The sequence below is a fragment of the Syzygium oleosum genome, unplaced genomic scaffold (assembly GCF_021117445.2).
Source record: "Syzygium oleosum isolate NSW1041296 unplaced genomic scaffold, Sole_v2.1 Sole_v2.39, whole genome shotgun sequence".
NCBI classification, from domain to species: Eukaryota; Viridiplantae; Streptophyta; class Magnoliopsida; order Myrtales; family Myrtaceae; genus Syzygium; species Syzygium oleosum.
In genome coordinates, this window is record NW_026607523.1 from 1,169,070 (window position 1) to 1,194,516 (window position 25,447).

The 25,447-nt window shown below is 39.2% G+C and overlaps 2 protein-coding genes across 4 annotated transcripts; both read right to left on the reverse strand.

Moving 5' to 3' along the window:
- Nucleotides 1–722: 722 nt before the first annotated feature.
- LOC115692595 (uncharacterized) lies at nucleotides 723–3,243 on the reverse strand. Of its 3 annotated transcripts, none has more exons than XM_030619503.2 (5): nucleotides 2,981–3,243; nucleotides 2,760–2,856; nucleotides 1,435–1,489; nucleotides 1,128–1,309; nucleotides 723–1,044 (listed from the first exon to the last, which is right to left on the reverse strand). In XM_030619503.2, exons 1-5 carry the CDS (start codon nucleotides 3,134–3,136, stop codon nucleotides 1,007–1,009), a joined length of 528 nt encoding a protein of 175 aa, XP_030475363.1. In that variant the 5' UTR covers nucleotides 3,137–3,243; the 3' UTR covers nucleotides 723–1,006. The 3 variants fall into 3 exon arrangements, with proteins under 3 accessions (XP_030475363.1, XP_056161723.1, XP_030475364.1); XM_056305748.1 differs by having other exon boundaries at nucleotides 2,760–2,842; nucleotides 2,981–3,114; XM_030619504.2 differs by having other exon boundaries at nucleotides 723–1,309; nucleotides 2,981–3,240.
- Nucleotides 3,244–5,868: 2,625 nt separating this feature from the next.
- Nucleotides 5,869–25,023, reverse strand: LOC115692586 (DNA replication ATP-dependent helicase/nuclease JHS1). Its single transcript, XM_030619494.2, has 34 exons — nucleotides 24,320–25,023; nucleotides 23,836–24,003; nucleotides 23,537–23,758; nucleotides 23,027–23,089; nucleotides 22,628–22,828; nucleotides 22,464–22,517; nucleotides 22,310–22,371; nucleotides 20,905–21,037; nucleotides 20,614–20,724; nucleotides 20,401–20,497; nucleotides 20,094–20,176; nucleotides 18,799–18,864; nucleotides 18,225–18,380; nucleotides 18,042–18,097; nucleotides 17,891–17,948; nucleotides 17,676–17,786; nucleotides 17,541–17,597; nucleotides 16,745–16,879; nucleotides 16,404–16,658; nucleotides 16,183–16,257; nucleotides 15,957–16,078; nucleotides 15,771–15,843; nucleotides 15,571–15,675; nucleotides 15,305–15,472; nucleotides 12,662–12,731; nucleotides 12,428–12,579; nucleotides 10,701–10,778; nucleotides 10,518–10,610; nucleotides 10,304–10,441; nucleotides 8,645–8,684; nucleotides 8,480–8,553; nucleotides 8,139–8,276; nucleotides 7,223–7,342; nucleotides 5,869–6,343 (listed from the first exon to the last, which is right to left on the reverse strand). The coding sequence occupies exons 1-34, from the start codon at nucleotides 24,890–24,892 to the stop codon at nucleotides 6,179–6,181; spliced, it is 4,272 nt and encodes a 1,423-aa protein (XP_030475354.2). The 5' UTR covers nucleotides 24,893–25,023; the 3' UTR covers nucleotides 5,869–6,178.
- Between the last annotated feature and the right edge of the window lie 424 nt (nucleotides 25,024–25,447).

Genomic DNA, 25,447 nt, shown 5'->3' on the forward strand with positions numbered 1-25,447 from the left:
AATAGGAGATAGAAAGATGATTTTTAGGCGGATTCGCAAGAAACCAATTATGACATAAAGCAAAAACAGATGTGGGTGTGCACCAAAAAAATTGTTCAACTCTTTCGGGCAGGCGATAAAAAGAACTAAAGGGAGTTTGTCGACGAACTCTGAGTTATGTAAAGTGTAGATCGTTATATAACGTTTTGCTGAACTGATTTCTTAGTCTTTTTAAATAGGTGATAGAAAGATGATCTTTAGGCGGATTCGCAAGAAACCAATTAGGACATAAGCAAAAACAGATGTGGGTACGCACCAAAAAATTTGTTCAACTCTTTGGGGCAGGCGATAAAAATAACTAAAGGGAGATTTTCTCAACCATGACGCATATAAGCTCCCTGGTTTGAGTTGTCTATGAAATCTGAGTCATGCAGAGTGTAGATCGTTATATTACGTTCCGTTGAATTGATAGCTCAATCTTTTTTAATAGGAAATAGAAAGATGATCTTCAGGTGGATTTGCAAGAAACCAATTACGACATAAGCAAAAACAAAGGTGGATGCACACTAAACAATTTGTTCAGCTCTTTCAGGCAGGTGATAAAAAGAACTAAAGGGAGATTTTCATAACCATACCGACATATAATGTTCCTAGTTTGAGTTGTCAATGAAGTATGAGTCATGCAGAGCAAGCTCGGACACTCTGTCCATCATCATAGCAGCAGTTTTCAGGCTAACAGAAGCAGCAGTTGAATATTTTTTGTTAGTATTAGTAATATAACATTATCATCACAACAGAAGCTGTTTTCAGACTAAAATGCGGGAAGGGTACTTCACTTTCATACCGCTAACAACGATTTCAATCATCAAACTCAAACATAGAAAGGAAGGAAACATGTGATTTTACATCCCATTTGCTTGACCAATCTTCCTCGATTTAAGGGTTTGCTGTTCTCCAGTGAATTTCAAGATTCTTGGTAATGCTGCCACGACATTTGGATCTCAGCCATACACTGAAAAGAAGACATTCAGAGCTGGCAAACCCCCGATAGTTTAGAGACTTGAGCTGCAACATTTGGCCCCATCCAATGACCAAGTTAGCCGAACCACATCCGTCAACGCAAATGAAATTTTGCACAGACTAGTCACCATTGAGGAGTCGATCGGCGGTACTTCGACAATCTTCGTTCGCTTCATTCTGATATCTTCCACTGTCTGCACTCTCTTTAGTCTCCCTCTTCATAAACTGGAAGCCCATTATATACCTGTATTCTCCAGTGCCAAGGCATCGCGAGCAGTATTCAAGGCCACTACCACCACATGTCCGGCACCTGCCAGGCAATCTGGTGAATCTTAGACCAATGCTATTTGCACAGTTACAATTAGAAAAACTGTGCTCATTCATCAGTCACGACAAGTAAATGGTCATACAGAATGGAGGAGTTGGATACCTCACCATTTTGGCCACTCCCCTCTTGGAAGCATCTTCAAGTGAACATGATTTGTCCTTCCTATAACATTATAAAAGCACGAGCCCAGAAAATCAGGATAACTCAGCCCAGCCAAAATAAAATAAGACGGCCATACAAAAAAAACCAGAACCAGAACCAGAATAGATGCAGAATAAGCAAGGCGACAAAAGGTGAAATTTCAGGCAAGGCATGGCGACACAGTGTGCATATTGTTATGGAACAAGCAGCAGCATCAAAGCAGACCACTGTGATTACAACAAAACCTACTAATACAGACTCTTATGTGGGGATGAAGGCAACAGGCATAAGCCTAGTGGCCTCTTTGCTCGGAAAAGAGTAGGCTATCAGCACTTGACCATATACGGAGCTTCACCCTCTTGTCAAGCCACCATAAGTTATGGTCCATGACTCACAAGTCTGAACCGGATCACTAGTAATGCAATGGGCTAACTTCAACACAATAGGTAGCAGAAGCTTTCGCGTTTTTCACTATCCAACCTAGAGAGATATTTTCTCCTGTCCTAGATACGACAAGTCTGAAGTTAATAGCTACCAATACCGAGAAGAGACAACTATACGTAATCTCTCTTGCAAGAACAATGCATAAGGTCAATCTATCCTCTCGCAATTGGAAACTAATGAAGTTCGTCCCCACGACATAGCTATAAGAAAACACCTGCAACAGCATTGCAATGCGCAGATCTCTCACAAACAACATTTCTGTTCTGATCAAGACCTCGACGCAAGCTAGCGTTACTTTATAAAAAAATTTACAAACTCCAGCCATTAATTGCAGCATTACTCCAAGTAGATTAGATTTAGGATAGAGACTCTATCTATGAACAAGGAGGAGCTCCCGCAACTAATTACCAAGACCAAACTGCAAGAATGTTTTACACACAATAGAATAAAGAGATTGACTACTGGTAGCAGGAAAGAAACTCAGCGAGCACATTCAACAGCTGATTGTTCATTCAAACAGTGAAGGGGGATAAAACAAGGGATCTGGTCATTGTATTATGCTCTTCTCTTTTCTCTTTCCTTCTTTTTTCCTTTTAAGGTTACAACATGAACATGTATGACTTGGTCCTACAGATTCTGTCATCAGAACCAACATTTCGCCCGACGATACACATCCAACGACAAACCCGAGGGAGGCCGGCAGTAGTCGCCTGCTCCCGGACCCCAGGTACCCCATGCAATAGTAATTACTTACAACAAGTTAGCAAATTTCACCAATAATCCGAGCTGATATTGAACAAAACCATCTGGGTTTGCCACCGAGAGAGAGAAAGAGAGAGAGAGAAACCTTTTCCGCGGCAACGGTGACAATCAATCCTTCCACTCCCATGGCAGACAACGCAAGGGGGTTCTGGCTTCTTCCGAACCTCCCTATGCACATTCGACTGCGATTACATCCGCCGCACACAACCATGAAATGCGAGAATCAGTGTGAATTTCTGGGCAGGAAATCCGGAACGCGTCGTGCGAAGAGTGTTAGCTCAACAGATAAAAAAGAAGAAGACTTGCCTCCGTCCTGACAACCCAAGAAGGCTTAGAGAGAGAAAGCGCGGGCCTTTGGAGGCTGGTGGCGGGAAGTGGGATTCCGCCATTACCGTCCGGGGGAGCCTTCTTCGCCTCCAGCCGAACGGCTGGAAGAAGAAGGACGGGCTTCGCCATCGCCATTTTTCTCCAATCTTCTTCTCTTCCTTCAAGCTCGGGGCTTTACGCTTCTCCAGCAGTGGTCTTCGATATGCCTGTCTTCCAGGACAGGAGAGAGAGAGGAGGAAAGAGAACGTAGCAGAATGTTTTCATTTGGGGGCCAAATTCCATAAAACCCAATTTTAACCTTTGTCCCAATTATATCCCAAACTTTTTTTTCTCATAAACCCCAAACTTTACTTTTGTCCCAAATCTACCGTTTACTATTCATCTAATTTTTAATATTATTTTTCGAATTTTTTCTTTTTCTTTTCTTTTCTTTTCTTTTTTCACCCTCAACCTCCGGCCGGTCGCGCCGGACCGCTGACCGGCCAGAGGCGAGGGCCGGCGAGGCTCGGCCCCGCCGGCTGCCGGCAGGCTCGGCCTCGCCGTTGCTGGGCGAGGCCGACCTCGCCGGCGACCGGCGGGGCCGACCTCGCCGGCGACCGAGCGGGGCCGAGCCTCGCCAGATCTGGGAGGCTCGGCCCGCGGGCAGCCCGGCGAGGCTCGGCCTCGCCGTTGCTGGCGAGGCCGAGCCTCGCCGGCTGCCGGCGGGGCCGACCTCGCCGGGCACCGGCGGGGCCGAGCCTCGCCAGATCGGCGAGGCTCGGCCCAGCGGGCCGGCGAGGTCAGTCCTCGCCCGATAACGGCGAGGCCAGTCTCGCCAAGCAGCGGCGTGGGCAAGCCTCGCCGGCCCGCCTCGGCCGGTCAGCCGGCCGGCGACCGGCCGGAGGTTGAGGGTGAAAAAAGAAAAGAAAAAAGAAAAAAATTCGAAAAATAATATTAAAAATTAGATGAATAGTAAACGGGTAGATTTGGGACAAAAGTAAAAGTTTGGGGTTTTACGAGCAAAAAAGTTTGGGATATAATGGGACAAAGGTTAAAGTTTGGGGTTTTTATGGAATTGGGCCTCTCATTTGGGTGATGTTAAAATCGACCCGAAACTTTTAGTTAGTATTCAATATGGTACTTGGATTTTAATTTTGGTCAGTTTGATCCATTCTACTCAAACTAATTTAATCCTCGCCGGCTACTGTAGTTCGGGCCTGGCGTCGAGGGACCTCGTCCCAGCCACTGTGGACCTTGGCTCGGCTTCCGGGCGTAGCCACAATGGACTTGGGTCGAGCATCAGTGAATTGGGCACGGGAGTCGTGCCCGAGCATGGCCTCAAGGGACTCGGGCTTGACCTCTACAGATATGAGCTTGTTGCCGAGGAGCTAGGCCCAATCTCTAGGCACCCGGACCTACCCTCTGTGGAGCCAAGCATAGGTAGCTTGAGGGACCTGGGCTCTCTCTCTCTCTGAACTTGGGTCCGATCACCGAGGGACTAGGCGTGGCTTCGATGAACCCAAGTTGGCCTCGATAGACCTAGGCCAAGTGTAGTGACTTCGGCTTGGGAGCTTGGTACCAAGGCATGGCCGTAAGGGGATCCATGCATGGGCACCGAAGTCTCAAGCCCGACCTCCATGCACCTGGGCACAAGCATCGATGCTCGAGCCTGTGCTCAAGAGACATAGCCCCAACCTTTATGGACTTGGACCTAGCCATCGAAAACTCAGGCCCGTCTCAATGGACCTAGGTTAGGTGCCAGTGACCTGGGCGTGGGAATTGAGTACCCAGATGTGGCCACTAGGAATCAAGGCAAGGGCACAGGCATGCCCTTTGTGGACCCAATCATTGGCACGTGAAGGGTATTGCCCTTTGATTAAATGGGTTGAAACTGGATTATTTACAAATCTATTAGAACTCATCATTAATTAGGTTTTTCTTTATTAAACTCATTTTAACGCATATTTAATGTGTTTAAGATCCATTTTGCCTTCTCTAAATATGGGTAAAATCGGTGTCTTGACTAGAAGTGCAGAGGAGATTCGAGCGAATTACTGCAAGTTCATTGACAGCTAATTAAAAGAGCATGTATATTATGCAAGAGTTTTTTTTTTCTGCATCTCTATTTTATGTTTTTTCCTTGTATTGCTATAGTTACAAAGTTGTGGGATTTTCAAATAATAAGGTGATCATGCATTAGCTTTTCTTCTTTATTGCCTTTGACTAATGCGCACTTTTACTATACTCCAATCTCATTTCCACTACCTATTCCTCTTTTACGAGGGCGAGCCTCACAATCAATTGATCCAAGAAAATTAAATTGCATTTGCCTGCATGCGGGAATCTAATCGAATTTCTACTGTGATGTTCATTAGAATGTTTATGTCCATTATTAACAGTCAATAATATGATAGAAAATACATATATACATATGTCAAGAGAAACGTTTCATAAAGAATTTCCGGACCAAGAAAAACAAGCAAATATACATGTGCACTTTATATAAACGAAACAACTAATATCAAATTTGAATGTTAGTTTCAAACACTCACTTATGCACGCCAGGTGCGCATCATATGCACGTCGCTCGCACCCATACACGTGTGCTCTCCTACATGGACGCGAAATTGACTACTCATGTTTCTATGTCAATAGAGTGTCTTTTAAATTAAATTGATCAAACAGCTCTAATCTTAAAAAAGTCAGACCGTTAAATGTCTTGGGCAAAAATATAAACATTATTAGTAACATTATCCCATGTAAAGAATGTCACTTTACAAGGGCTTCAAACTCTGCAGAAAAAATGGATCAATCACAAAAATAGATTGATATCACCTTAACTTCCTAGGAGAAAATGAACCTTTTAAACAGGATGTTGCAACCAAATGCCTGGTTGAGGCTACCCAAATATTGCCTTTACTTGTATGAATGATATGCACTTTCAGTCTCAGTGATTACACTTTGCAACATGAGGATTGAGGAACCTAAATACTTACTCAGCTGCAACAGGGAGAGAGATACATGGCTGGGACTAATCATACAATAGGGCTCTGCTTTTCTTGAGAGAGAGAGTTACATGGCTGGGACTAATCATACAAGAGGACTCTGCTTTCCTTTTATTTATCTATACATTTCAATCACCAAAACCATCAAGAGTCAAAATTTTCTTGCCTTTCAGAAAAATGAAAGGGCCCTGAATTAATTTCTTTCAGTGTGAGAGCATCTCTTTAGACATTCTGTGCGGCTGAAATCCTCCTTGGACATACTCAAAATGCCTGACTGCTTATCGACATTCTCAATGAGAAGCTTCAACAGAGGGAGCTTCGATAGCGTGCCAAGCGACCCCACCATAATCAACTTTTTCTACACAGACAGTAAATGGCACAAGTGAGATTGCTAGGAATATCAACAGGAGTATCAGAGCGATGTTCTTTATTCCTCATTTAACAGGGAGAGGGATGTTGCACACACAAGAACACGCTTCCACACAGACAAACTTATAGATGATTTAATTCACCTTACCGAGTTGATAAAACATGGACATGAGGTTGATGACTGTTAATGTACTAGGTCAATTACATCTCTTGCCAAATTCATCGTTACCCACTTGTTAGAACATGAGCAAGTATTTGTATACTCTTGAACGAAGATAGAGTAAAAACAGCTTAGGGTCAGGAGATTCTCAAAAAAGGATGTAACCAGCAGGCTAAACTTCCATATATTTTGCAAACTTAATGCTTGTTGCCAGACATTTGAAACATGTGAAACTAGTAGATGAAGTGTTAATTACGAGGTGATCCCAGCAAATTATGCATTTTTTCCTCCGTTTTTTAACACTTCAATGTGCTAAAACTAGATTAAAACATAAAAGAAAGTGAAAGCCGTATTTATTCTCCCTCAGATGTACAAGAATCTGGCGAAGGACAACTACAAAATTGTCAGAGTCTGAAAAGTTATTGAAGAAAAAAACTCAACTGAGTTTTCCACCACTACTAGTATATTCTAATGTATCTAATTTACATAAATTACTACTATAAGGACGATGAGGGGAAAGGGTTGCCATTCCCATGCTGCAGGAAGTAAACATATCTACTTAGAAAATCAACTAAACAGGTTTTGAGTATCATTAGTAAATGTTGAAGCCGGATGTTGAAAAAACAATCCTATGATTCTAGCCAAGTTTTGGGAGGACCAGATTTTAACACCCAACGCTTTTGAAGTATAATGGCATGGTTTGCTTACCTTGGCACGCGTAAGAGCCACATTGATCCTATGCCAATCACCAAGTAGTGAGGAGTTACAATGATTCCCCTCTTTGTTAGACCTCACAAAGGAAACAATTATGCAATCTTTATCTCGTCCCTGGACAAGCACCATAACAGAAGGCTCAGTGTTAAAATTACACTCATTCCCAACAAAATTAGAAAAAAAACAAGAAAATAGGCACAGTAAGAGAGGCTCAGTGTGAAAATTATATCCATTCCAAAGAAAATTACAAAAAGAAAATAAAGAAAAACAGAGAGAGAAAACAGAGGAAAAGTGAGCATCGAGGTTAAAAAAATGGACATTTGAGAAGCCAGATTTGCATAATGAAAAAGAGATTGTTAAAGAGTGCCGTTGCAGCAGTCATCAAGGCTCAAGAACATACATTGGAATTGTTATCGTATTTGAAGGAGGTGGTTCTCCTGTTATCCTATTGTAAATTCGAATGCGTTACCGGCCAAACATTTATGATTTGTTGAACATTAGGAAAATCGAATGCATGTTCTTAACTTGGTCAAGAATGTACAGTTGTTTATACTGGCATCTGTAAAGATATAAAATATATCCGTGCCGCACTCTAACAACTTAAATTGAAGTAAAAAATTGTGGATTTAACTTCTATATTCATCGTTTCTTTTTTTTTTTTTTACCAGTAAGGCCATTCATCCGAAAATGCAATTAAAAGTCAGTGAACTAGCAAGTGCATCAAAAATTTCACATCTACTACTATAAAGGACCACCAAATCTTCTCTGCCAATTGGAGTGTGGCATTCTCCTTTTGAGCTTAGAACTGGTATTTTCTGGATATCTAAATTTACCTCAATTCCTGAAATCTTGTAGATTCACTTCTCTGTAATGTTAAAAAGAGACTTTTCATGTTTATATTGAGCCTAACCTGGTATTTATCAATGGTGTGAATCTCCACAGAGGTTCCACAAACAGCATTTCGGATGAGATCTGCCTGGGAGTTATAAGGAGTAATGATGCCAATGTCTTCTTCCTTGATTCCACTTTCTACAAGTTCCTCTGTTATCTGTAATGACAAATCCAGGAGATGGTTTGGTGAAACCTCCAAACCAGTATGACTTTATGACTCGTACAAAGAAAAGGAAAAGGGGAGAAATGCTCTTTTCAGTTGATTTTTATTTCGTTTTGCCATTCTCTAATCATTAATGCTGACCAAGAAAATAACATTACTGCACTGGCCCAAATAGATTGCTACTGCGAAAATCGTACCTTCCCAATGATGCAAGCTTCTGTTGGATTCCTTAAAGTCTTGTGATATTTTTCTTCAAAAGCAGGCAGCAGATCTAAATATTAAATGACAATCAATTTAGGATGATGCCAAAAAAAGAGAAGCAAATTGATTTGTGATAACCAGAAAGAGTTCTCGACACGAACCAGTGTTCAGAAAAACAACTGGTGTACCTGGTTCCAAAACCTACAATAGATTGTACATTAGTAAATGTTTCTACATCCACAAGTTTTAAATAACTGAAGATACAGAAGTAACAAATTCAAATTTTAACAAAGTGAAGAAGAAGACAAGCTGAAGAGTAAATGAAAACTTTACAGAGTAAACTGTTGAAATGGAGCTGGAAAAGAACTTGGAATGATGCTTAACTGGCAAAGGAAGCATCTAAATTCTTTCAAGTTAGAATCAAACAACTTTGAGGTAATTTAAATGCATCTACTATTTTAATAAACAGAAGAGACATGCGTACTATTTTACAGATTGCATAAATTTCTCAAGCAGCGCTAAAATAATGAAATAACTTACCCAAAGAGGGAAAAGAAAAGACTGCATTCGAAGTTCACAATACAAGAATGACCTCTAATAAAGTCATGCGAATTATAGGAATGATAATTAGATATCAGATTCTATCCTGCACTTTTGTGGGTAACATAGTTACTGGCAATGCTTGCAATCTTCACAATTGATAGAACTTGAGTAGTTGGACCCACATAAATAAGGCACCAAGCTGGGTGCATTGATGAGAGAAAAGTATTGTAGCCAGACACCATTAATACAAAAAAGTAAAAAAAAAAAAAAAGAAGGGTTTTGGTTCTTGTTGTCGTTGAACATCTCTTGTTTAATAGAATTGGATGGACTCGTCTTTCATTCAAGTCATCTCAGATTATTGCATCTACTGATTTTATACTGTTTAACATGTAGCAATATTGGCTACTATCAAATGCAATTTCGTCAGCCAAATTCAAACTGTAAAAAAGAAAAAAAAAGATAAATACTGTTTAACATGTCACAACAGGTTTGACTCGTCTAATCTTCAAGTTTTATATATTTATATGCCAACAGACGAGTCACCTAACACCAAATCCAACCCTAAGTCACAGAGACTTAGATTTGTAAGTTGGGAGGTCATGTCTTTTATAAAAGACAAAATCCATAAGACAAGTTCCTCATCTTAGACAGTTGAAGCAAATGGGTTACTCATCAGTATATGAACTCATAAACAGAATGAACTAAACTTCCCTTATCATGAAAATAGCTTTGCCATTCTAAAAGGCTTTGATAAAAACCAAAAAGCAACTTGATCCTTAAAGAGCCAAAAGAACCAAAAGATAAAGCAAAAAATAAATTTATTTCCAACTTATACAGTGAATGGTAAATGATAAGAAAATTTGGATTCACTGTGAAAATTGCTTTTAAGTTACCATAAATAAATCAAACAGAATGGCAAAAGTGTAACATCGACTTCCAAATCTAGTTGTTAGATTTCCTCCTCATTTCTTATATCATTATAAAATCTTCACTTTCAACACTAAGTAATACTTAAGACATGTTGAAGTGAAGAAACTCAAATATTAGTATCACATTACAACAGGCTTTGGCATCACATTCCATTAGATTGGGAGCATGTAAGAGATCAAACCCCACGCTCATTTCATACAGTATAAGTAGTGAAAGATGCACTGCTGAAATGAGTATGCAATATCATGTCCTTTGGCTGAAAGAAGCATGTCCTTTTATACTACTTTAAGGCACAACGGTTTTAACTACTACAGAACCATGATAAGTTTTAATAAACTGAAGTTTACCTCCTTTAGCCAAGATGAATAGAGCTTCTCCTTAGCAAAGTTAAGCTTGGCATTTGCAACATCAGAGGAACCACAACGCAGTCTGTCACCATATATTAAGGCATTCGATAGTTGCATTATTCCCTGGCACATACGATACTGCAATACAAAATTATTTATTGGAGATCAACCAAAGAAATTATAGCGAATAGGCTAGATCTTGTCAACAACTAACCTGGCTTTGCAATGCTGAAATTGCTTGAGGATGTGCTTCTGAAAGCCTACAGAACAAACTGATACCCAGTCCATTCTCTCGAGCCTCCGTGCTCTGGAAGGCAATCAGTGCATGGACTTTAATAATTAAAATGTTGAGAGGACAAACTTCAGCATGTGAAATGAAAGTAGAAACAACAGACACCTGAACAAGTGGAGGAAGTTGATAATGATCACCAACAAGGACAAACACTGAAGCAAACATCAGTGGCCCTAGGGATACCTGAAGAATGTTATATCATCGACAAATCTTTTCAGATACTGTGAAATTGAACTAAGGGCATCACCATAAAACTTCTGCAAAGACTTATGCAGTACAAAAACAGATGAAAATAATACAAAGCAAACATGATGTCCAATCATAAACCCTCATCCTAATTGAACCATGAATGACAGAGAGAAGCAGTATCCAAAATCTTTTGCTGCATTCTAACATGCAAATGTTAAAATTTGTCAAGATAACTCTGAGACCAATGACGGAAAAAGAACCAATAACTCATGATGCCTTTGGCACCTAAATGGCTATCCTTAAGATTAATCTGTACCACTGCCTTCCCCGGCTCATTCAAATTCAACAGCAACTATTGTTACTTTGTCCATGTCAAGGACATCTCTTCAGTCATCAAAAGTATCATTCTGAAGCAAATCTCTCCTTCTCTTTCCTGCCATATGATCTAAGAAATGAATAGGAGAAATTTCCTTCAGAAGTCCATTCTTTCCGACGCATTGCACAAGAATTTCCAAAGGTCCAGAACATCCAGCCCAAACTTTCACAATTACTCATAGAGACCTAATAAGAGATCTACTCAGAGAAGCAAAGGATTTTAACTTCGGCTTTGAGCTTCTCCTTTAATTTTGGTAGCTACTTTGCAATGCAATACCACACGCTCAGAAGTTTTCCCATATCATTTACACAAATAAAACAATTAATTAGCACCTAATCAATCATCTCAGATAAACCATTGTTGGAAATCATAGCCATTGTTACTCCAGAAGATAATTTCTGTGAAACTCTAGCCTTTTTGCTTTCAGACAAGCCTTCTATCTCTTTCCAGACAACTTATCATCCCCATATATAAAAAATAGACACATTAAATAAATTTGCAACAGAAGTCAGGTATTTCAGTGTTGCACATCATGAAACTGTTAAGAGAGTTATAAGTTAAAAGGGTAGTTGTGTCTTTTATATTCTTAAGCTTTAGAAAAGGTGTTTCCATGATACCAATATAATGTCCTCAATTGTAATTTTCTTTCTGTGCCTGCTTGCTCCCAATACTCCGATTGCTTCCAGTTCTCTCTTTTTCCTAATGAAATGATGCTCACACTTCAGTTTTTCTAAAGGGATCGTAAAAATTTGCTTAATCCTAATATCCTCTTTGAATACCTTTTTCACTCCAGCAGAAGTTTTAAATTCCACAGTGAACAGCTTTTTTATAAGATAAGGAAGTGAAAATTGGGAGATCTTCAAAGAATTGCCTATGCATCACTGAAATAGCCAGTGAATTCGCAATCACCCCTAAAATCTACCAAACAGTCAGAGTGCAAAATCCTGCCATCTTCATAACAATGGACATATAGCACTTCATATCAAATCTACAGCATGAAGAACGGGTGGACAGTTTAAAGCTTATTTTGTTTTGGTCAGGACAATTTAAAGCTTAGACTAGCTGGTTTAATGGAATTAACGCTAGAGTGACTAAGTTCACTGCTCAGGTAATATCCAGCTTATCCACAGTCATTACTCCAATTTTAGTCTGTATTCAAACTACATCCATAAAATCTCACCAAACCAAGTAACTCTTTAGTCATTTCAAAAGAGTCATGTTGAAGATAATTTTTCATCAACCAGAACTAAACAATCAGATTACTTACTGGCAGGGTTGTCTGGCCAGCTTCATCCATGATACATACATCAAATCTCTTGCTTGCAAGGAGAGGACTTGTTATCCCTAGACACGTAACGGCAACAACCTTGACCTGGTCTAATCGTAGTTTTATTCCATCAACACTTTGCATTCCCTTTTCTGCGAGTTAGATATCTACAGATTATGACAAACATCAACAGAGACTTCAAACAAATGCTCTTATGAGAGGGGTCTATCAGACCTGGAAAGCAATGTTCTCTGACTTCTTCATGCACGACTTCTGGTCTTCCAATACGAACAAAGTCGATGCCCTGTGACAAGATATATTCAGTAGCATGCAAAATAAGATGCATGCGGAAGACTGAATGCTCAAACACACATATTTTAGAATCAAATGTATGTGGACCAGTCAGAAAGAAATCTAGCAATATAGCATAGCCCTTTGACAAAAAATAAATATATATATAGCATAGCCTAAGAGTGACTCAGGACAGTGCACCCGTACTACTTCCCAGCCACAGATGAAGCCCGTTCTTTTCACTTCAAAGACTTTTAACATGCCTAGCTTTTGGCATAGCCAATTGCACATATTATATACTTCAGGCAGTCACATTTGACCTTCTCTACTTTGAGAAATCACATTATACATTTGATGGATTGGATACTCAGAGACATTTTGTATCTTCCACCAGAGATAGTCAAACATAAATCATCAATATATCTGCTAGTATGTCACAAACTTTAATCTGCCCAAGTTTTTACTAGGAAACTTTACAGTACCATTCGCATAACTATACTTCTCGCTTTCCATTAAAATGTTGCATATACATGTAATTGGAGGCTAAGCAACAATCTGTATGTCAGTGATAATCTACTGTCTGTCAGAAAAGGCAATGTTTATTTATCCTGGCATTTTAACCAATTGAACACCCAATATTTCCCTCAGTAGCAGGATTTTTGTTCTCCTTGAAGACTGGGAAATACTTCAAAAAATGAGTTAAAAGACTTAGCCAATCCCTCTTTACTCAAGATCCTCATCACACATGCTCTCGTTTGGTACTCTCTCTGTCCTCTACAAGTTTCTTCTAGTATCAACTAAAGCTAGGAATGAGGGACAATGTGTAATTTCACCACTCACTAGGCAAATTAACCGAAAACACCAAAATGTGAAACGTAGGTATTAAGGGATGCAAAGTGTCCTTATGCCTATACAACATGATACACATAATTATCCATAATTATTTAATTCATAGAAGTGCAATATGCAACCAAATCATCCTTAACTATAAGCATTTACAACCCATCAAGATCTTCTATTGCCTACTTTTGGGATCCCAGGATCTATCTTCTACTCTAAGACAATATTAAATAGGCATGGCGGGTTTGTGTTCAACGATTCAGACTACGTCATTAGACCAATGACAAAGAAATACACTTGGGTTTCAACATCATGAGGTAGGTTACTGCTGCAACAAGAGGAGGATAAAAACATCTGAATTTCAAATTCCTCAATTATTAATAATGGACCTTATCAATTATCAACTCAATTCGACTTGGTCAATTCAAGGAAAGGTCTAACACTTCATATCTCTTGATTAAATATGCAAAGACTAACTTTCAAGCATATATTTCAATTCGCCGAGAGATCTACCAAATCATTTGAAGTCCATTGACTAATTAATTTCATAATTTTATCATATCATTTGAAATCCATGTAAGTCAACATTTCAGGCTTCTCTAGTTTTTGGTAATTCACCTATCATAAATCACATTATCCAGTGTCTAATGTCAGCCTTGATTTTTTTTAACTCAACTGATAGCACACTTCTAAAACATGATATATGACACTATAATATGCATCATTCATCAGAGTTTGGTCTTCTTTACAGTTTAGAATATTTATTTTTGTGAAATATGATAGGAACAATGAATAGCAATTGCTCTTTATGGTAGGACCAACTTTCTTTGGTTTTGAGACATTTGTACGAAAAAATACGATATGGCAGCATTTTCATGATGGAAGCTCATCTAGATAAGAAGTACCTTTACCCTTGACCACATAATCATTCCAAATTGCTTAAATATCTGACTTTGCATCATATTAAGTTTTATTTGCTTTATGAAATTTAATTTTTAGCTGTGCTGCCACGGTCCAAACTTTGTTAGTTTTGTCCATTTACAATTAAATTCAGAATTGACATAATCATAACTTCAATTTTTGAGTTGGTCCAAGAATATAAACAAATACCAAATTGAAAATAAATATTGATCAATAATTTGCAATGTCCTGCATACAAGACAAATAACAAATCAAGAAATAGATAAGTAAACCGCTTTAAGTTTTTAACCATGCTTAACATATTTTCGCCTATCTAACATTTACATGCGATCCGCAACTTCACCATAAGGATAGAAGGAATCCCACTGGTAAAAGTATCAGTTTATAAACCCACCTTTGCGGCGCCCCCTCTCCTCTCCCCCCCCCACCCCTTTCGAGGTCGTTGCACCCAAACAATGGCTCTTGTTTTTGTTTCTTACAAAGGATAGAAAGTTTCTTATTATCCTCGCACTTGATTTGGAAATGTAAATTCTCTATGGGGTAGAGATAAACTAAATTTACGTCAATATATGACAGGTGATGTGTGTGGCAAGAGAAAAACAACTGAGGTGAAGATGATCAGTTCAGTGTTTTTACTTTGAAATGACCTGGAATTACATTCTACCCCAAAGTTTAGTAATACTCTTTCAGAATGTTCCTTCTATCGTTATATTCTAGCTAAACTTTACAAGGGCTGAAAAATTCAAAACAGAATGAAAACTAGCAATTCTAACATGTGCCTACTCCTTTGTAATGTACTTGTTGCGAGAAGCATTAAATAATGACCTGATCCTTCAATTTGATAAGCAAATTATCAACTGCAGAGTTTGTGTAGGACGTAAGCAAGATTGATGCACCTCTCATTAACAAGGCCTTCACAGCATGCACCATTGTTGATGTCTTGCCTGTTCCAGGCATTCCCAGTATTAAGGTGTAATCCTTTGCTGTAAGTATCTGAAACAATATCACTAGGACTGTGAAAAACACATTTCAATGATTATTGAGCCAGAGGGAAAAAATACGATAACGTACGGCTAAGTTTTAGAGAGGACCTTAACTATCGCTCGACGCTGGTCATCATTTAATTTCTCCTCAGACCACACGTAGGATATAGCAGGGTCTTGACTAAATATGCATCCACTGTCAAATCTAGGAGGCTATGTGGAATTGGCAAGTGTAAGTCAACACCCAGTTGCCAAAATTAGCAGATTACACCAGTAGAAGTTAGGTATGAAACTGGTGACAAACTCACCTCGAGGTCAACAATCATCTTCCTAAGATGAGAACTCCGTGCATCTTGCCGAAAAAGTTGTACAAGGTTGAACCTTCCAAATTAAGAAATAGCAAATGCTGTTGAATGGATCTACTTGGAAGCATATAGCTTAATCCAACAAGGAAAATTCTCAATCAACTAAATTAGAAATGGAAAAGACAGTACCTCATAACAGCAAAGGATGTTATAATTTCGTCCTTGTCAATACGCCATACCTCATTGACGAGATCTTGCACCTCAGACAGAGGACTGCTTCCTGGAAGCCGTAGACGCTTGGAGAAAGACACCTAGGATTTGCAGGGTTTTAAGAGCTCACTAACAAAAGATAAAATCAAATGAAGCTTTCTCTACTTTTAGTAGCATAAATAAGTACAACCACACATTTTCTTACAGAAACATGGAAGCGGCTGATCTCAGAAATGACTCCACTGGCAATTGCTCGCTGGCCAGATTCAGTGCTCAATATCTAAATAAAGTATTAATTAGATCATCATTACTAAAGGAAAGTAGAGAAGTGTGTCCTGAATGATAAGAATATTACAAATTAGGATGAACTACAATAATTTAGCATGTATACGCAAGTACATTTCCTTTAAGATGGGAAAATCATACCACAATGTCTCCCCTTGAAAGTTTGCAAGCAAAACCAGTTGTCGTAGAATCTCCAGCACTTGGAGTATTTCCGACAAATCTTTCCACTTGTTCAGAAGTCAAAGTTTGACCCACGAATTGATAGGTAAACCTGTTGTCTCTAGAAGGCGTGCAACTTGTCACTTTATCTGACGTGTCGAGAACAAGAGAAGAAAGGGAACAAGCAGACTCATCACGCCTTGAATTTCGTGACCTCCATAGTTCTTTCTTCCTGTGCTGCAAACTCAAAATACATTAGTCAGTTATCTGTTTATTTCTCTGATTATGAATTATCAACTGCAACTTGGTAACATCATTTGCACCTCTGCCTCTCTAGCTTCTAAGTCGATCAACCGATCCCAATGTCTCAAGAAATCAGAATGTGCAGTAGTTAAGTGGTTAGTATATGCATTGAAAAGGTCGCCCAGTCCGCTGTTTTCTGTGCTTCCCCCATGTGCCTGTAGAGTTGTAATCATTTCAGCGACCAAGGGTAGTAACTCCAGAGGTGACTAGTGTGCTTTGGCCATTGGATGAGCATTAAATATTGCAGCAAGAATTTCATGCCATACTGAAAATTTCCTTGTCAACACAAAATCCAAAAGAAACTAGATGCCAATAATTTAGATTTAAGCCTAGTACTGGAGGCATATAGCGTGAATTGTCAGTCATTTGCAAACCATTGAATGAATGAGTATCAAGACACAAGTAACATTGGCTGTATTAACCAGGACCCATCTAAAGCTGATTGGATGCAGATTCGGTGTTGCCAAATTTTAAATCCCTATAATTGACAAAATCTATAATTTCACCATCTGTCAGTTTATGATAATCTCCACTCGTCATACACCTCAATACAAACCGAAATTATTGTATTTGTCATTATACATAAAAAAAATCTGTGTTTGAGTAATCGCACTTAGACAAATGACAAGCTAACTAACTTCAGAAGATAAAATATTTACTTGGCTCAAAAGGGGAATATGGAATCTGATCTCGCTTAATGCTATCAGAAAGGATACATCATTCTAACATATTATCCAAAACTTTAATAGACTGGACAACAAAAAGAAAAGGAAACCAGAAAACTAAACCATTGGAGTTTTAAGGATAAAGTTTTACCTTGTGATAGAGGGTGCACACATCAATATGGCGACAACCTTTGCAAATACTAGGACTCTGAGAAAACGGTTAAAAACAAAATGTAAGAAAAAGTGTTTACATTAAGACACTGTCAAAGATGGCAAATATGCTGACCTGTAACATTGGGGGGAGTTGCTGAGTTGTTAACGCCTCGAGGATATAAGTAGCAAGTTCATTTCGACGCATGATCAGGCCCACCAAGTCAGATCTTCGAACAGTAATTCCCTTCACATGTCATCAATGCAAACTTGACATGCAGGAGACTAAAAACAACCACAAAGATAAAATTTAACCTACAATACAACCACAAAGATAAAATTTAACCTTACATGAGTGTGATCTGACTGAAGGTAATACAAAAGACCAGAATCAATCGGCTTCAAGTATCTGCAAATAGACAAAAGAAAGTAACAAAAGCAACAAAAAACATTGCTCCAATACAGGGCATGAATATCAGAAAAATGGCTAATTCTAGCAAACCTTTCAGACATAAGGAGGGTGTACAATATCACTTGCGCACGATGTTCCATCGATGACTGCGAAAATGAAAAACTATAAATTAAAAGATGCCGATGATAATGGCATAAATGATTTCTAAAAGAGTCCTGCGTTCTACACTCCTCGGCACATCCATAAGAACAACAGTGGTACATATAGACATGCCTGCCCATTAGGACCTTTGCCAGATTTGAACTCCAAAGGCACAATCTTTTCCACAACTCCAGAAGTATTTGATTCAACTATTACTCTGACGGAAGCATCGATCATTCCTTTTAATCCATACTTGGGTGCCCATGACATCTCCTCTATATCAATCACCTGCATGAAGATATTGCGGAGCTCTTTTACCATGCACATACATAAGAACAGAGGATATGAAAAATGAGATATTTCCGACAAATATGCATATGAATTTACATGAACAAGAAATATATAATATTAGCATAATATGATTATGGTTATGATACTTTTTTCTACAGTTAAGAGGCCCTGGGGCCCTTGTCAAAGAAACAAAATGCATGTGAACAATCATAAACAACAGTTACTTCTAGTTAAAATTAAAAGAATAGTTATCTCATGGATTCATTTCCAATACACACAAGTAGCATCAGATGTCATGGAGAATTCACAATAAAACTAGACTTTTCATATGGACCCTGAAAATAAAGTGCCTATACAGGGGAGCAAATCAATGAGTAAGGATTTATCAGAAATAAGAAATGGCTGGACATCTAACCTCAGATATATTGACCTTCTTAAGCCCATCATCAGATCCAAAATCAACTGTGGGAGCTTTCTGAAACTGGCAGCAATTTATGAGATCCACATATTCCAATCAATTAAGAATTGTATAATAAATTTTATAAATGAAGATGCAATGCAAAGAGCGGGAACAGGATGGCAAGTCTTTGCTGTAGAAGATGAAAGAAATCGTAGGCCAAAATGGATTTGAGGTGCCTCTTCTGGAATCAAGGCAGTGAGGCAGAATAAATACAAACTAAATCAATTCACCTTATTAGTATCCAGCAAACCTCGAAGAGAGTTGTAAGAGGGAAATATCAGTCAAAAGAAGAGAAAAAAAAACACCATCTGTTGGCTTGCTGATCAAGTTACAGACATTTGCCAGCCAGTGCACTGATTCAATTACCCATGCCCCCAATTATCAAAAAGTCTAATGTTTAGAATTACCAACCAAGAGTTTAGCTGAGCCCCTACTTGGTCCATGAGATTAGCAAGATATTTTAATAGTCCAATCCTCAAAAAATTTCAAAGGTTGATTAGTCCATAAGCAATTTGGTCTATTATGATCATCAAATTTGTGGAATTTTTTGGAAATATATCATTTAATCTAAATCGTTTTAATGTTAGATGAAGCATGATTTAAGATGTAATTGCTGCCACATTTCCCCTCACGCAGAGGTTGGGATTTGGCCTACAACAGAAGTGTGAAAATTAGTTTTATCTATATCATTACTCTTGTAGATTCCCCAGTTATCTCATCAACAGTCATTGGGGCACAAGGGAGAGTGTTAAGAAATATGCTAAATTTACATCAGGGGTGAGTTTCTCAACAGCTTAAATATATAGGGCAAAGTTTTTCTTCAAAAAACATGAATTAACTGAATTGAACAACCAAAACTTCTATCTCGTTCAATAGGCACACAAGTATCTTTCACCGGAATCTATTAAAAACAAACTAAACCTAATATCAAGAAGATAATTTTTTAATCTATTGAAGTACGTCCAATAGGATTAGAATAAGTTGGTAGGTAGATTCTAAAAAAGGTAATTTGGATTTTATGTAAGTGTCACTGTGCTCTACATATTGGCCTCCTATGAATGTAATTTTTCATTAAGCCATTTTGAGTAAAGATATAGTAGTTTGAGTATTTCTCTCTTCCTCTCTTTTCCAATCCAGTACCTGAAAAATAGAATAATTAAAAGGAGGGGAAGGGGGGGGCGGGGGGGTTTGTATGTAAAGGAGTGTTGAAGCAATCAAGAGAAGCTTAAATGAGATAATAATCATCATACCTGTGAATTCTTGAAAAGGATAATCCAGTTCAATAATCTTGGGTTTGCCTCGATCAAAGTATTAAGGATATCTTTCTCACTAACTGCAATTCCAAATTGGACATAAGAACTTTCTACAAGACATGTCAAGATGTGACAGGTGATAATCTTCATCAAATAACAAAAAGATTCATACACATTCATCAAAAAAGGGCCTACTTCGTTGGTGAAACAGCCTTTCTTAAGCCCAATCAAAGAAAAAGCCCCTAATATCTTTTCAGTCATGAACTTCATATCATAACAAAGCAACACTTTTACAGGGTTTTACCTCCACAAGCATACAAGCTCTCAACATTTTTCTGGAGCACTACACCAGCACACTCATCTAAAAATTCCTTCGTGGGTTCCTCCTTCACTAGTCCAGCCTGCAAATGGTCACCATAATGGAAAATGGGTTTCATGGCAGAACTTTGTAAGGAATTTTATGAATATATTATTTTGCAATGCTACAAGGTAGTAAGGGGAGTTTTCAGAACAAAACCTGAAAAATTTGATGCAGCAAGGTTCCAATTAATGCTGCAGTTGAGTACTCAGACGATTTTAACCTCTCATCCAGGACAGTTCGCCTTGGGCAGGTAAAACTTGCGGCAACCTAAAAGTACATGATGTGGCCAGATGATTTATATAATATCAAAACAACTACAAGTACAGAGAATGGCATAGAAAGCTCAAAAACTGGGGCAAGAGAAGTGAGCATTAGGACAACAAGAACTGTTGAGTCCATACGCTAATGCAATATATTTCAGAGAATACTTAAGTAACCAATTATTACCCGAGTTCCAGACGCTAGGAGATCTGGGTGAACGATCACAAAATTACTGTCCCTACTCACATCACACTTCCCCTGGACACCAAATTGCCCAATTACATTTACTGTGTCTCCAGGTGAAATAACACTGTAAAACCTGACCAAGAACAACATTATAATTTCAGGAATAGATGAAGTGCAACATGGTGCTGGCTAGGCTAAAAATAGAGAACAAAGTCCAACAAGGAGTCGGCAAACAACATGGATGAGACAACAGAGGTAGATGGACAGCAGATTTAAATAATTAAAGGGAGGTTTTAGATTGATTGGAAAACAAAGAAGGAGAACTTTGATCAGCGTGCAAGGCAACAAACAGGACAACCCTTTTTTCATATACACAGACACTTTACTAGCCAAGAACTGAAAGATCGACATAAACCATTAGGTAGTAATTATGAAAAAATTAAAAGATAGTCTAAAAGGATAGAGACTAGAAAATATTTCGGAAAATCCAGTGCCAACCCACTGAAAGAATCACAATTCGCTGCATTCATTTTTATGATTATACTATTAAATGCTAATAGTTTTCTCATTAATAAGGAAAATTCACTAGTAAAGAAAGAGAAATGGGTAAAGTCGATGTGTAAAGAAGGCACCTAAAAGGGTTATTTATAAGAAAAGATAAAAACTACAAGAAGTAAACATGATTAGGCATCCCGCATTCAGCAATATAATAGAGTAAAAAAGCCTTTTTAAAACCCCTACGCCATCTCTTAACCTTCTAAACTTCTGTTCACTCTCAAGGCAAATAATCCACCGTAATGCAAACAGGTAGAGCTCTCCAAAACTTTAGCGGAAAATACAGGAAAAACGAAAATCGGACAGTGGCATAACCCAAAGGAACCATTTTCCGATGGGGAGTAGGACCAAATATCTGAAGCAAGCTCGCAATTTAAGAGTGTGATTAATAGATTCCCTGCTTCTTATACACAAGCAACAGTCAACAACCATAACATTACCTCGTCAAAGATTGTCATTGTTTAAGCTTTGTCTCAAGATGCGGTCCAAGAAAATAAGGAAACATCTCTAGGTGATTAGACTCACCAGATTTGTTCCAGGGTAAGATAAAGGGGCGAAATTAAAAAGGAGCCTTATGATAAGATGTCACATCAAGCTTTTAGAGAGAAGGAGCCTCGCAAGAAGATGCCACATCAAGATTTTAGAGAGAAAAATAAAGTGCTATATATATCCAAAAATTCTATCCAGCAGCAATACTGTCCTGTAGCAAAGTCACCTAAATCCAATGAACTACCAAAAGCAACTTTAGCATGGTTTGAGAGATAAAGAAAATGCTGTGACCACCAGAAATCATGGTCATGGCAAAGCAGCAAACAAAGAAGTACAATAATATTAACCTCAAACAACCCACCACTCATCCCATAAATGAATAGTCCTTTCCTCTCCATTCTGCTCATTCAACAAGCGGAGAACCTGCAATGAAAAAAATGATTGAATTAGCATTTTATGACCACAATTTATCACCTCCATAAAAGCCAGATGTCCATAAAGAAAATTTTCACAACCTTGTAAGGAGATTGACCACAACCGGAATCAGCAGACCCACTGTTTTCTGCCACCTGGCTCAAAGAAAACAATTAATGTACAGAAATTGATACACCATTCCATGAAGACTTTTAAAGCAATTCCTTTGTCTGATGAAACTCATCGAAATGGAAGGACAGCGCACCTCCAATACTAGGAATATGTCATCTAAAGATGCCATATCGGCCTTCTGTGGTACTACAACTCTTGCATCACAACGAACTTTTACAGGTAATTCACAAGACTTGCCATTCCGAACTTTTGATGAGCATCCTTTGAGCACATTAGGAAGTGGTTCATCGATGGAGATGGCATCTTCAACTTGATCTAAAAGCTCAAGCAATGCCTAACAGGATAAGGAACAAACGAGATAAGGCTGGTGATACGGCCAGCAATATGTCCTAAGGAGTAAGGACGGAACATATTAATAGCCTATAATTCAAATATTGCTCGAACATAGCACAGCTATATTTTGGTAAATAGAAATGAAAAATGATCGGCAATGGGAAACACAAAAAAATAGATGGGGCCATGCACTGAAAACCTTTTTGTGCTGCCTCAGTCCAAGCTCATTCAATACTCCATTGCAGGCAGTGCCGTTAGCTGGCTGCACAAGAAAGCATAGGAGAAAACGTCAAAAGAGGAATTCTCATACTCTAATGCAAGCAAGAACTAATGCAAAGAATGAAACTGAAAGAATGGAAATTGGTTTTTAATTCTTTTATGCTATCTTTGGGAGAGTGGGAGTTGAAAAAAGAGAGGAATTTACACCCAAATTTCAACTTTCCCTTCCCTTCGTACTCAGAAAAAGGATTTAAAATTTCAAACCTCTCCAACCAAATTTTTTTTTTCAATCCTCCCATTTTCCCTAATTCCCAAACAAAGCCATAATATCTCCTAGAACTATTAAAAAGCTCACACCTGAAAAAGACTATTATAGCTCAAGCAACCTGTTTCAGAAGCAAAATTGCTTTCCTCTTGTAGGCCCTTGTGCTGTTAGTACCATGAGAACAGAAAGAACTAACTGGCATCTTGCATAGATAAAATTAATTACCTTATCCTGGCAATAAGATAAGGAAGGAGGAGTTTGAAAAGGACTTTGTTGACTGGCTACTTGGGTAGTAATGACTTCGCTTGATTTTCCTTCATGATCCATATTCTTATCTGGGTTGACCTCTTTCCCAACCAATGAATTTGCACAGCAAGGTCTTCCAGAAGCCTTCTTAAAGGGTGATGAAAGGCACATTCCACCAGTGCCAGCTGCTTCTTGCGTGCTCTGCAAATTCTTATTCAATTGGATTTAAGAGTCAAAACAATATTGAAAAGCAAGAAAAAACTCTGCGGGAAGTGTACCTTGATTCGTGAGCATTGCTGAATGTATGAAGAGTTAAGCCTTGACGATTCAGCTAGAACTTTTATTGTCTCAGGCATGTGCTTGGAAACTGTTTGCAAGCGCTCATTTACAGGTGATATCTTCCAAGTTATTTCATCACCCCCATCATCCTGGCTCTGCTTAATCAACTGTCATTCGAGATTCCCCCAAAATGCATGGTCAGTAGGCACTTGTCCAAGCAATGACGTTAACAAAAGAACTCCTTACAATGGGCCATATCCGTAAAACAGAAGATAAAGAAAGCATTTCATGCATGTCCAAGTTAACATTTTAAATCTTTTCGTTGCATTTACTTGGCGACTCCTGTAATAACAATCCTAGTATGCCGCGCCTGATGACTCAAGAAGCAGAAGAACCAAAGTTTAAAAATTTAATTAAGCTTACGAAAAGTAACACGCTACTCTCAATATGCCATCACCTTCAGGCATGACAGGTAGTTCTTACCATTCCCGGTGAAAACTTGAAGCGTTTAACAGACGTAGATTTCATCATCTCCGGCGAAACTACAACGGGACTAACAGTACCCTCCCCGTGACCCCCAGTCCTCAACAAGTTATCCGATGGAGTACTTCGCGACACGCAATTCGAAACAACCCCATTTGCCAGCCTCTCCGATGCTTCAACCACGCGATTCTCATTTGCATTCTCAAAGCCCGACTCCGCCGGAGCAATGTCCGAGCTCGGAGCCCTCGAACCACCCAGGAGATTCGAATCAGCCGCATTAGCGTCCAAATCCCTCAAGCTTTTGCGGGCCCGCCCCCTATCGCCCGACGGCTTCCGACGATCGATTTTCCCCAAATCAAGGCCAGCCTTCGAGCTCGGCGCCGCGGCGGGTCGCGGCTCCGGAGGGTCCTGAGAGGCGGGGACGGCGTGCTGGGAGTGGCGCTCGAAGAAGCGCTGAATCCCGTACTTGGAAGGCTGGGAGGCCTGGTTCTGGTTCTGGTTCTGGTTCTTCGCCGCCGCCGCCGCCGCGGCGGAAGAGGAGGAGGAGGGATTGGCCCTCTTTCTCGGCGGCATCCTTCGCGACCTCGAAGGATGGAAAGGAAGACGAAAATGGCGGAGGACGACGATGCTTTCACTTCATCAGCTTCGTCTTCAAAAGTGGGTGTGATTAGAAAGAGAGAGGCGAGGTGCGGGAGATTGGGAAATTTTCCCGCCCAGATGCTGCTGCCGTGCCGCTGCTTTTCCTTGCTTCTGGGGGCTGAAGAAATGAACTGTCAGATCTTGGGTGGGGGGGTTCGAGGCCTGGTTAGTGACGGGCCCAATCCGAATTAGGCCCAAGAGATGATGAAACTAGGCGGATCGGTTACCGGAGCTGATTAACATAACTTCCGATCCTGAAAGATTGGGATTGAGAACCGGACCGGTACGTTCATTTTTATGTTTAGTGTCAAAAACCAAATTTTTATTATAATAGATAGGGCAAATACCACAAACAAAAACAAAAAAACCCCAAAGTATGGTATTTTTATCGAATTGATATAAATTCGGGGTTTTTTTATGACACGAAAAAAAGTTTGAGATATTTGTGTCACGATTGGCAAGTTTAGGATTTTTTAGCGACACCAAAAA

Coding starts and splice junctions, on each gene's coding strand:
- LOC115692595 (XM_030619503.2), bottom strand. CDS start 3,136: ATGGCGATGGCGAAGCCCGTCCTTCTTCTTCCAGCCGTTCGGCTGGAG. Junction 2,857..2,980: donor CTTGGGTTGTCAGGACGGAG/GCAAGTCTTCTT, acceptor ATGTAATCGCAG/TCGAATGTGCATAGGGAGGT. Junction 1,310..1,434: donor AGAGGGGAGTGGCCAAAATG/GTGAGGTATCCA, acceptor ATTGCCTGGCAG/GTGCCGGACATGTGGTGGTA.
- LOC115692586 (XM_030619494.2), bottom strand. CDS start 24,892: ATGCCGCCGAGAAAGAGGGCCAATCCCTCCTCCTCCTCTTCCGCCGCG. Junction 17,949..18,041: donor ACCCTCCTTATGTCTGAAAG/GTTTGCTAGAAT, acceptor GTCTATTTGCAG/ATACTTGAAGCCGATTGATT. Junction 6,344..7,222: donor TGGCTCTTACGCGTGCCAAG/GTAAGCAAACCA, acceptor CTGTCTGTGTAG/AAAAAGTTGATTATGGTGGG.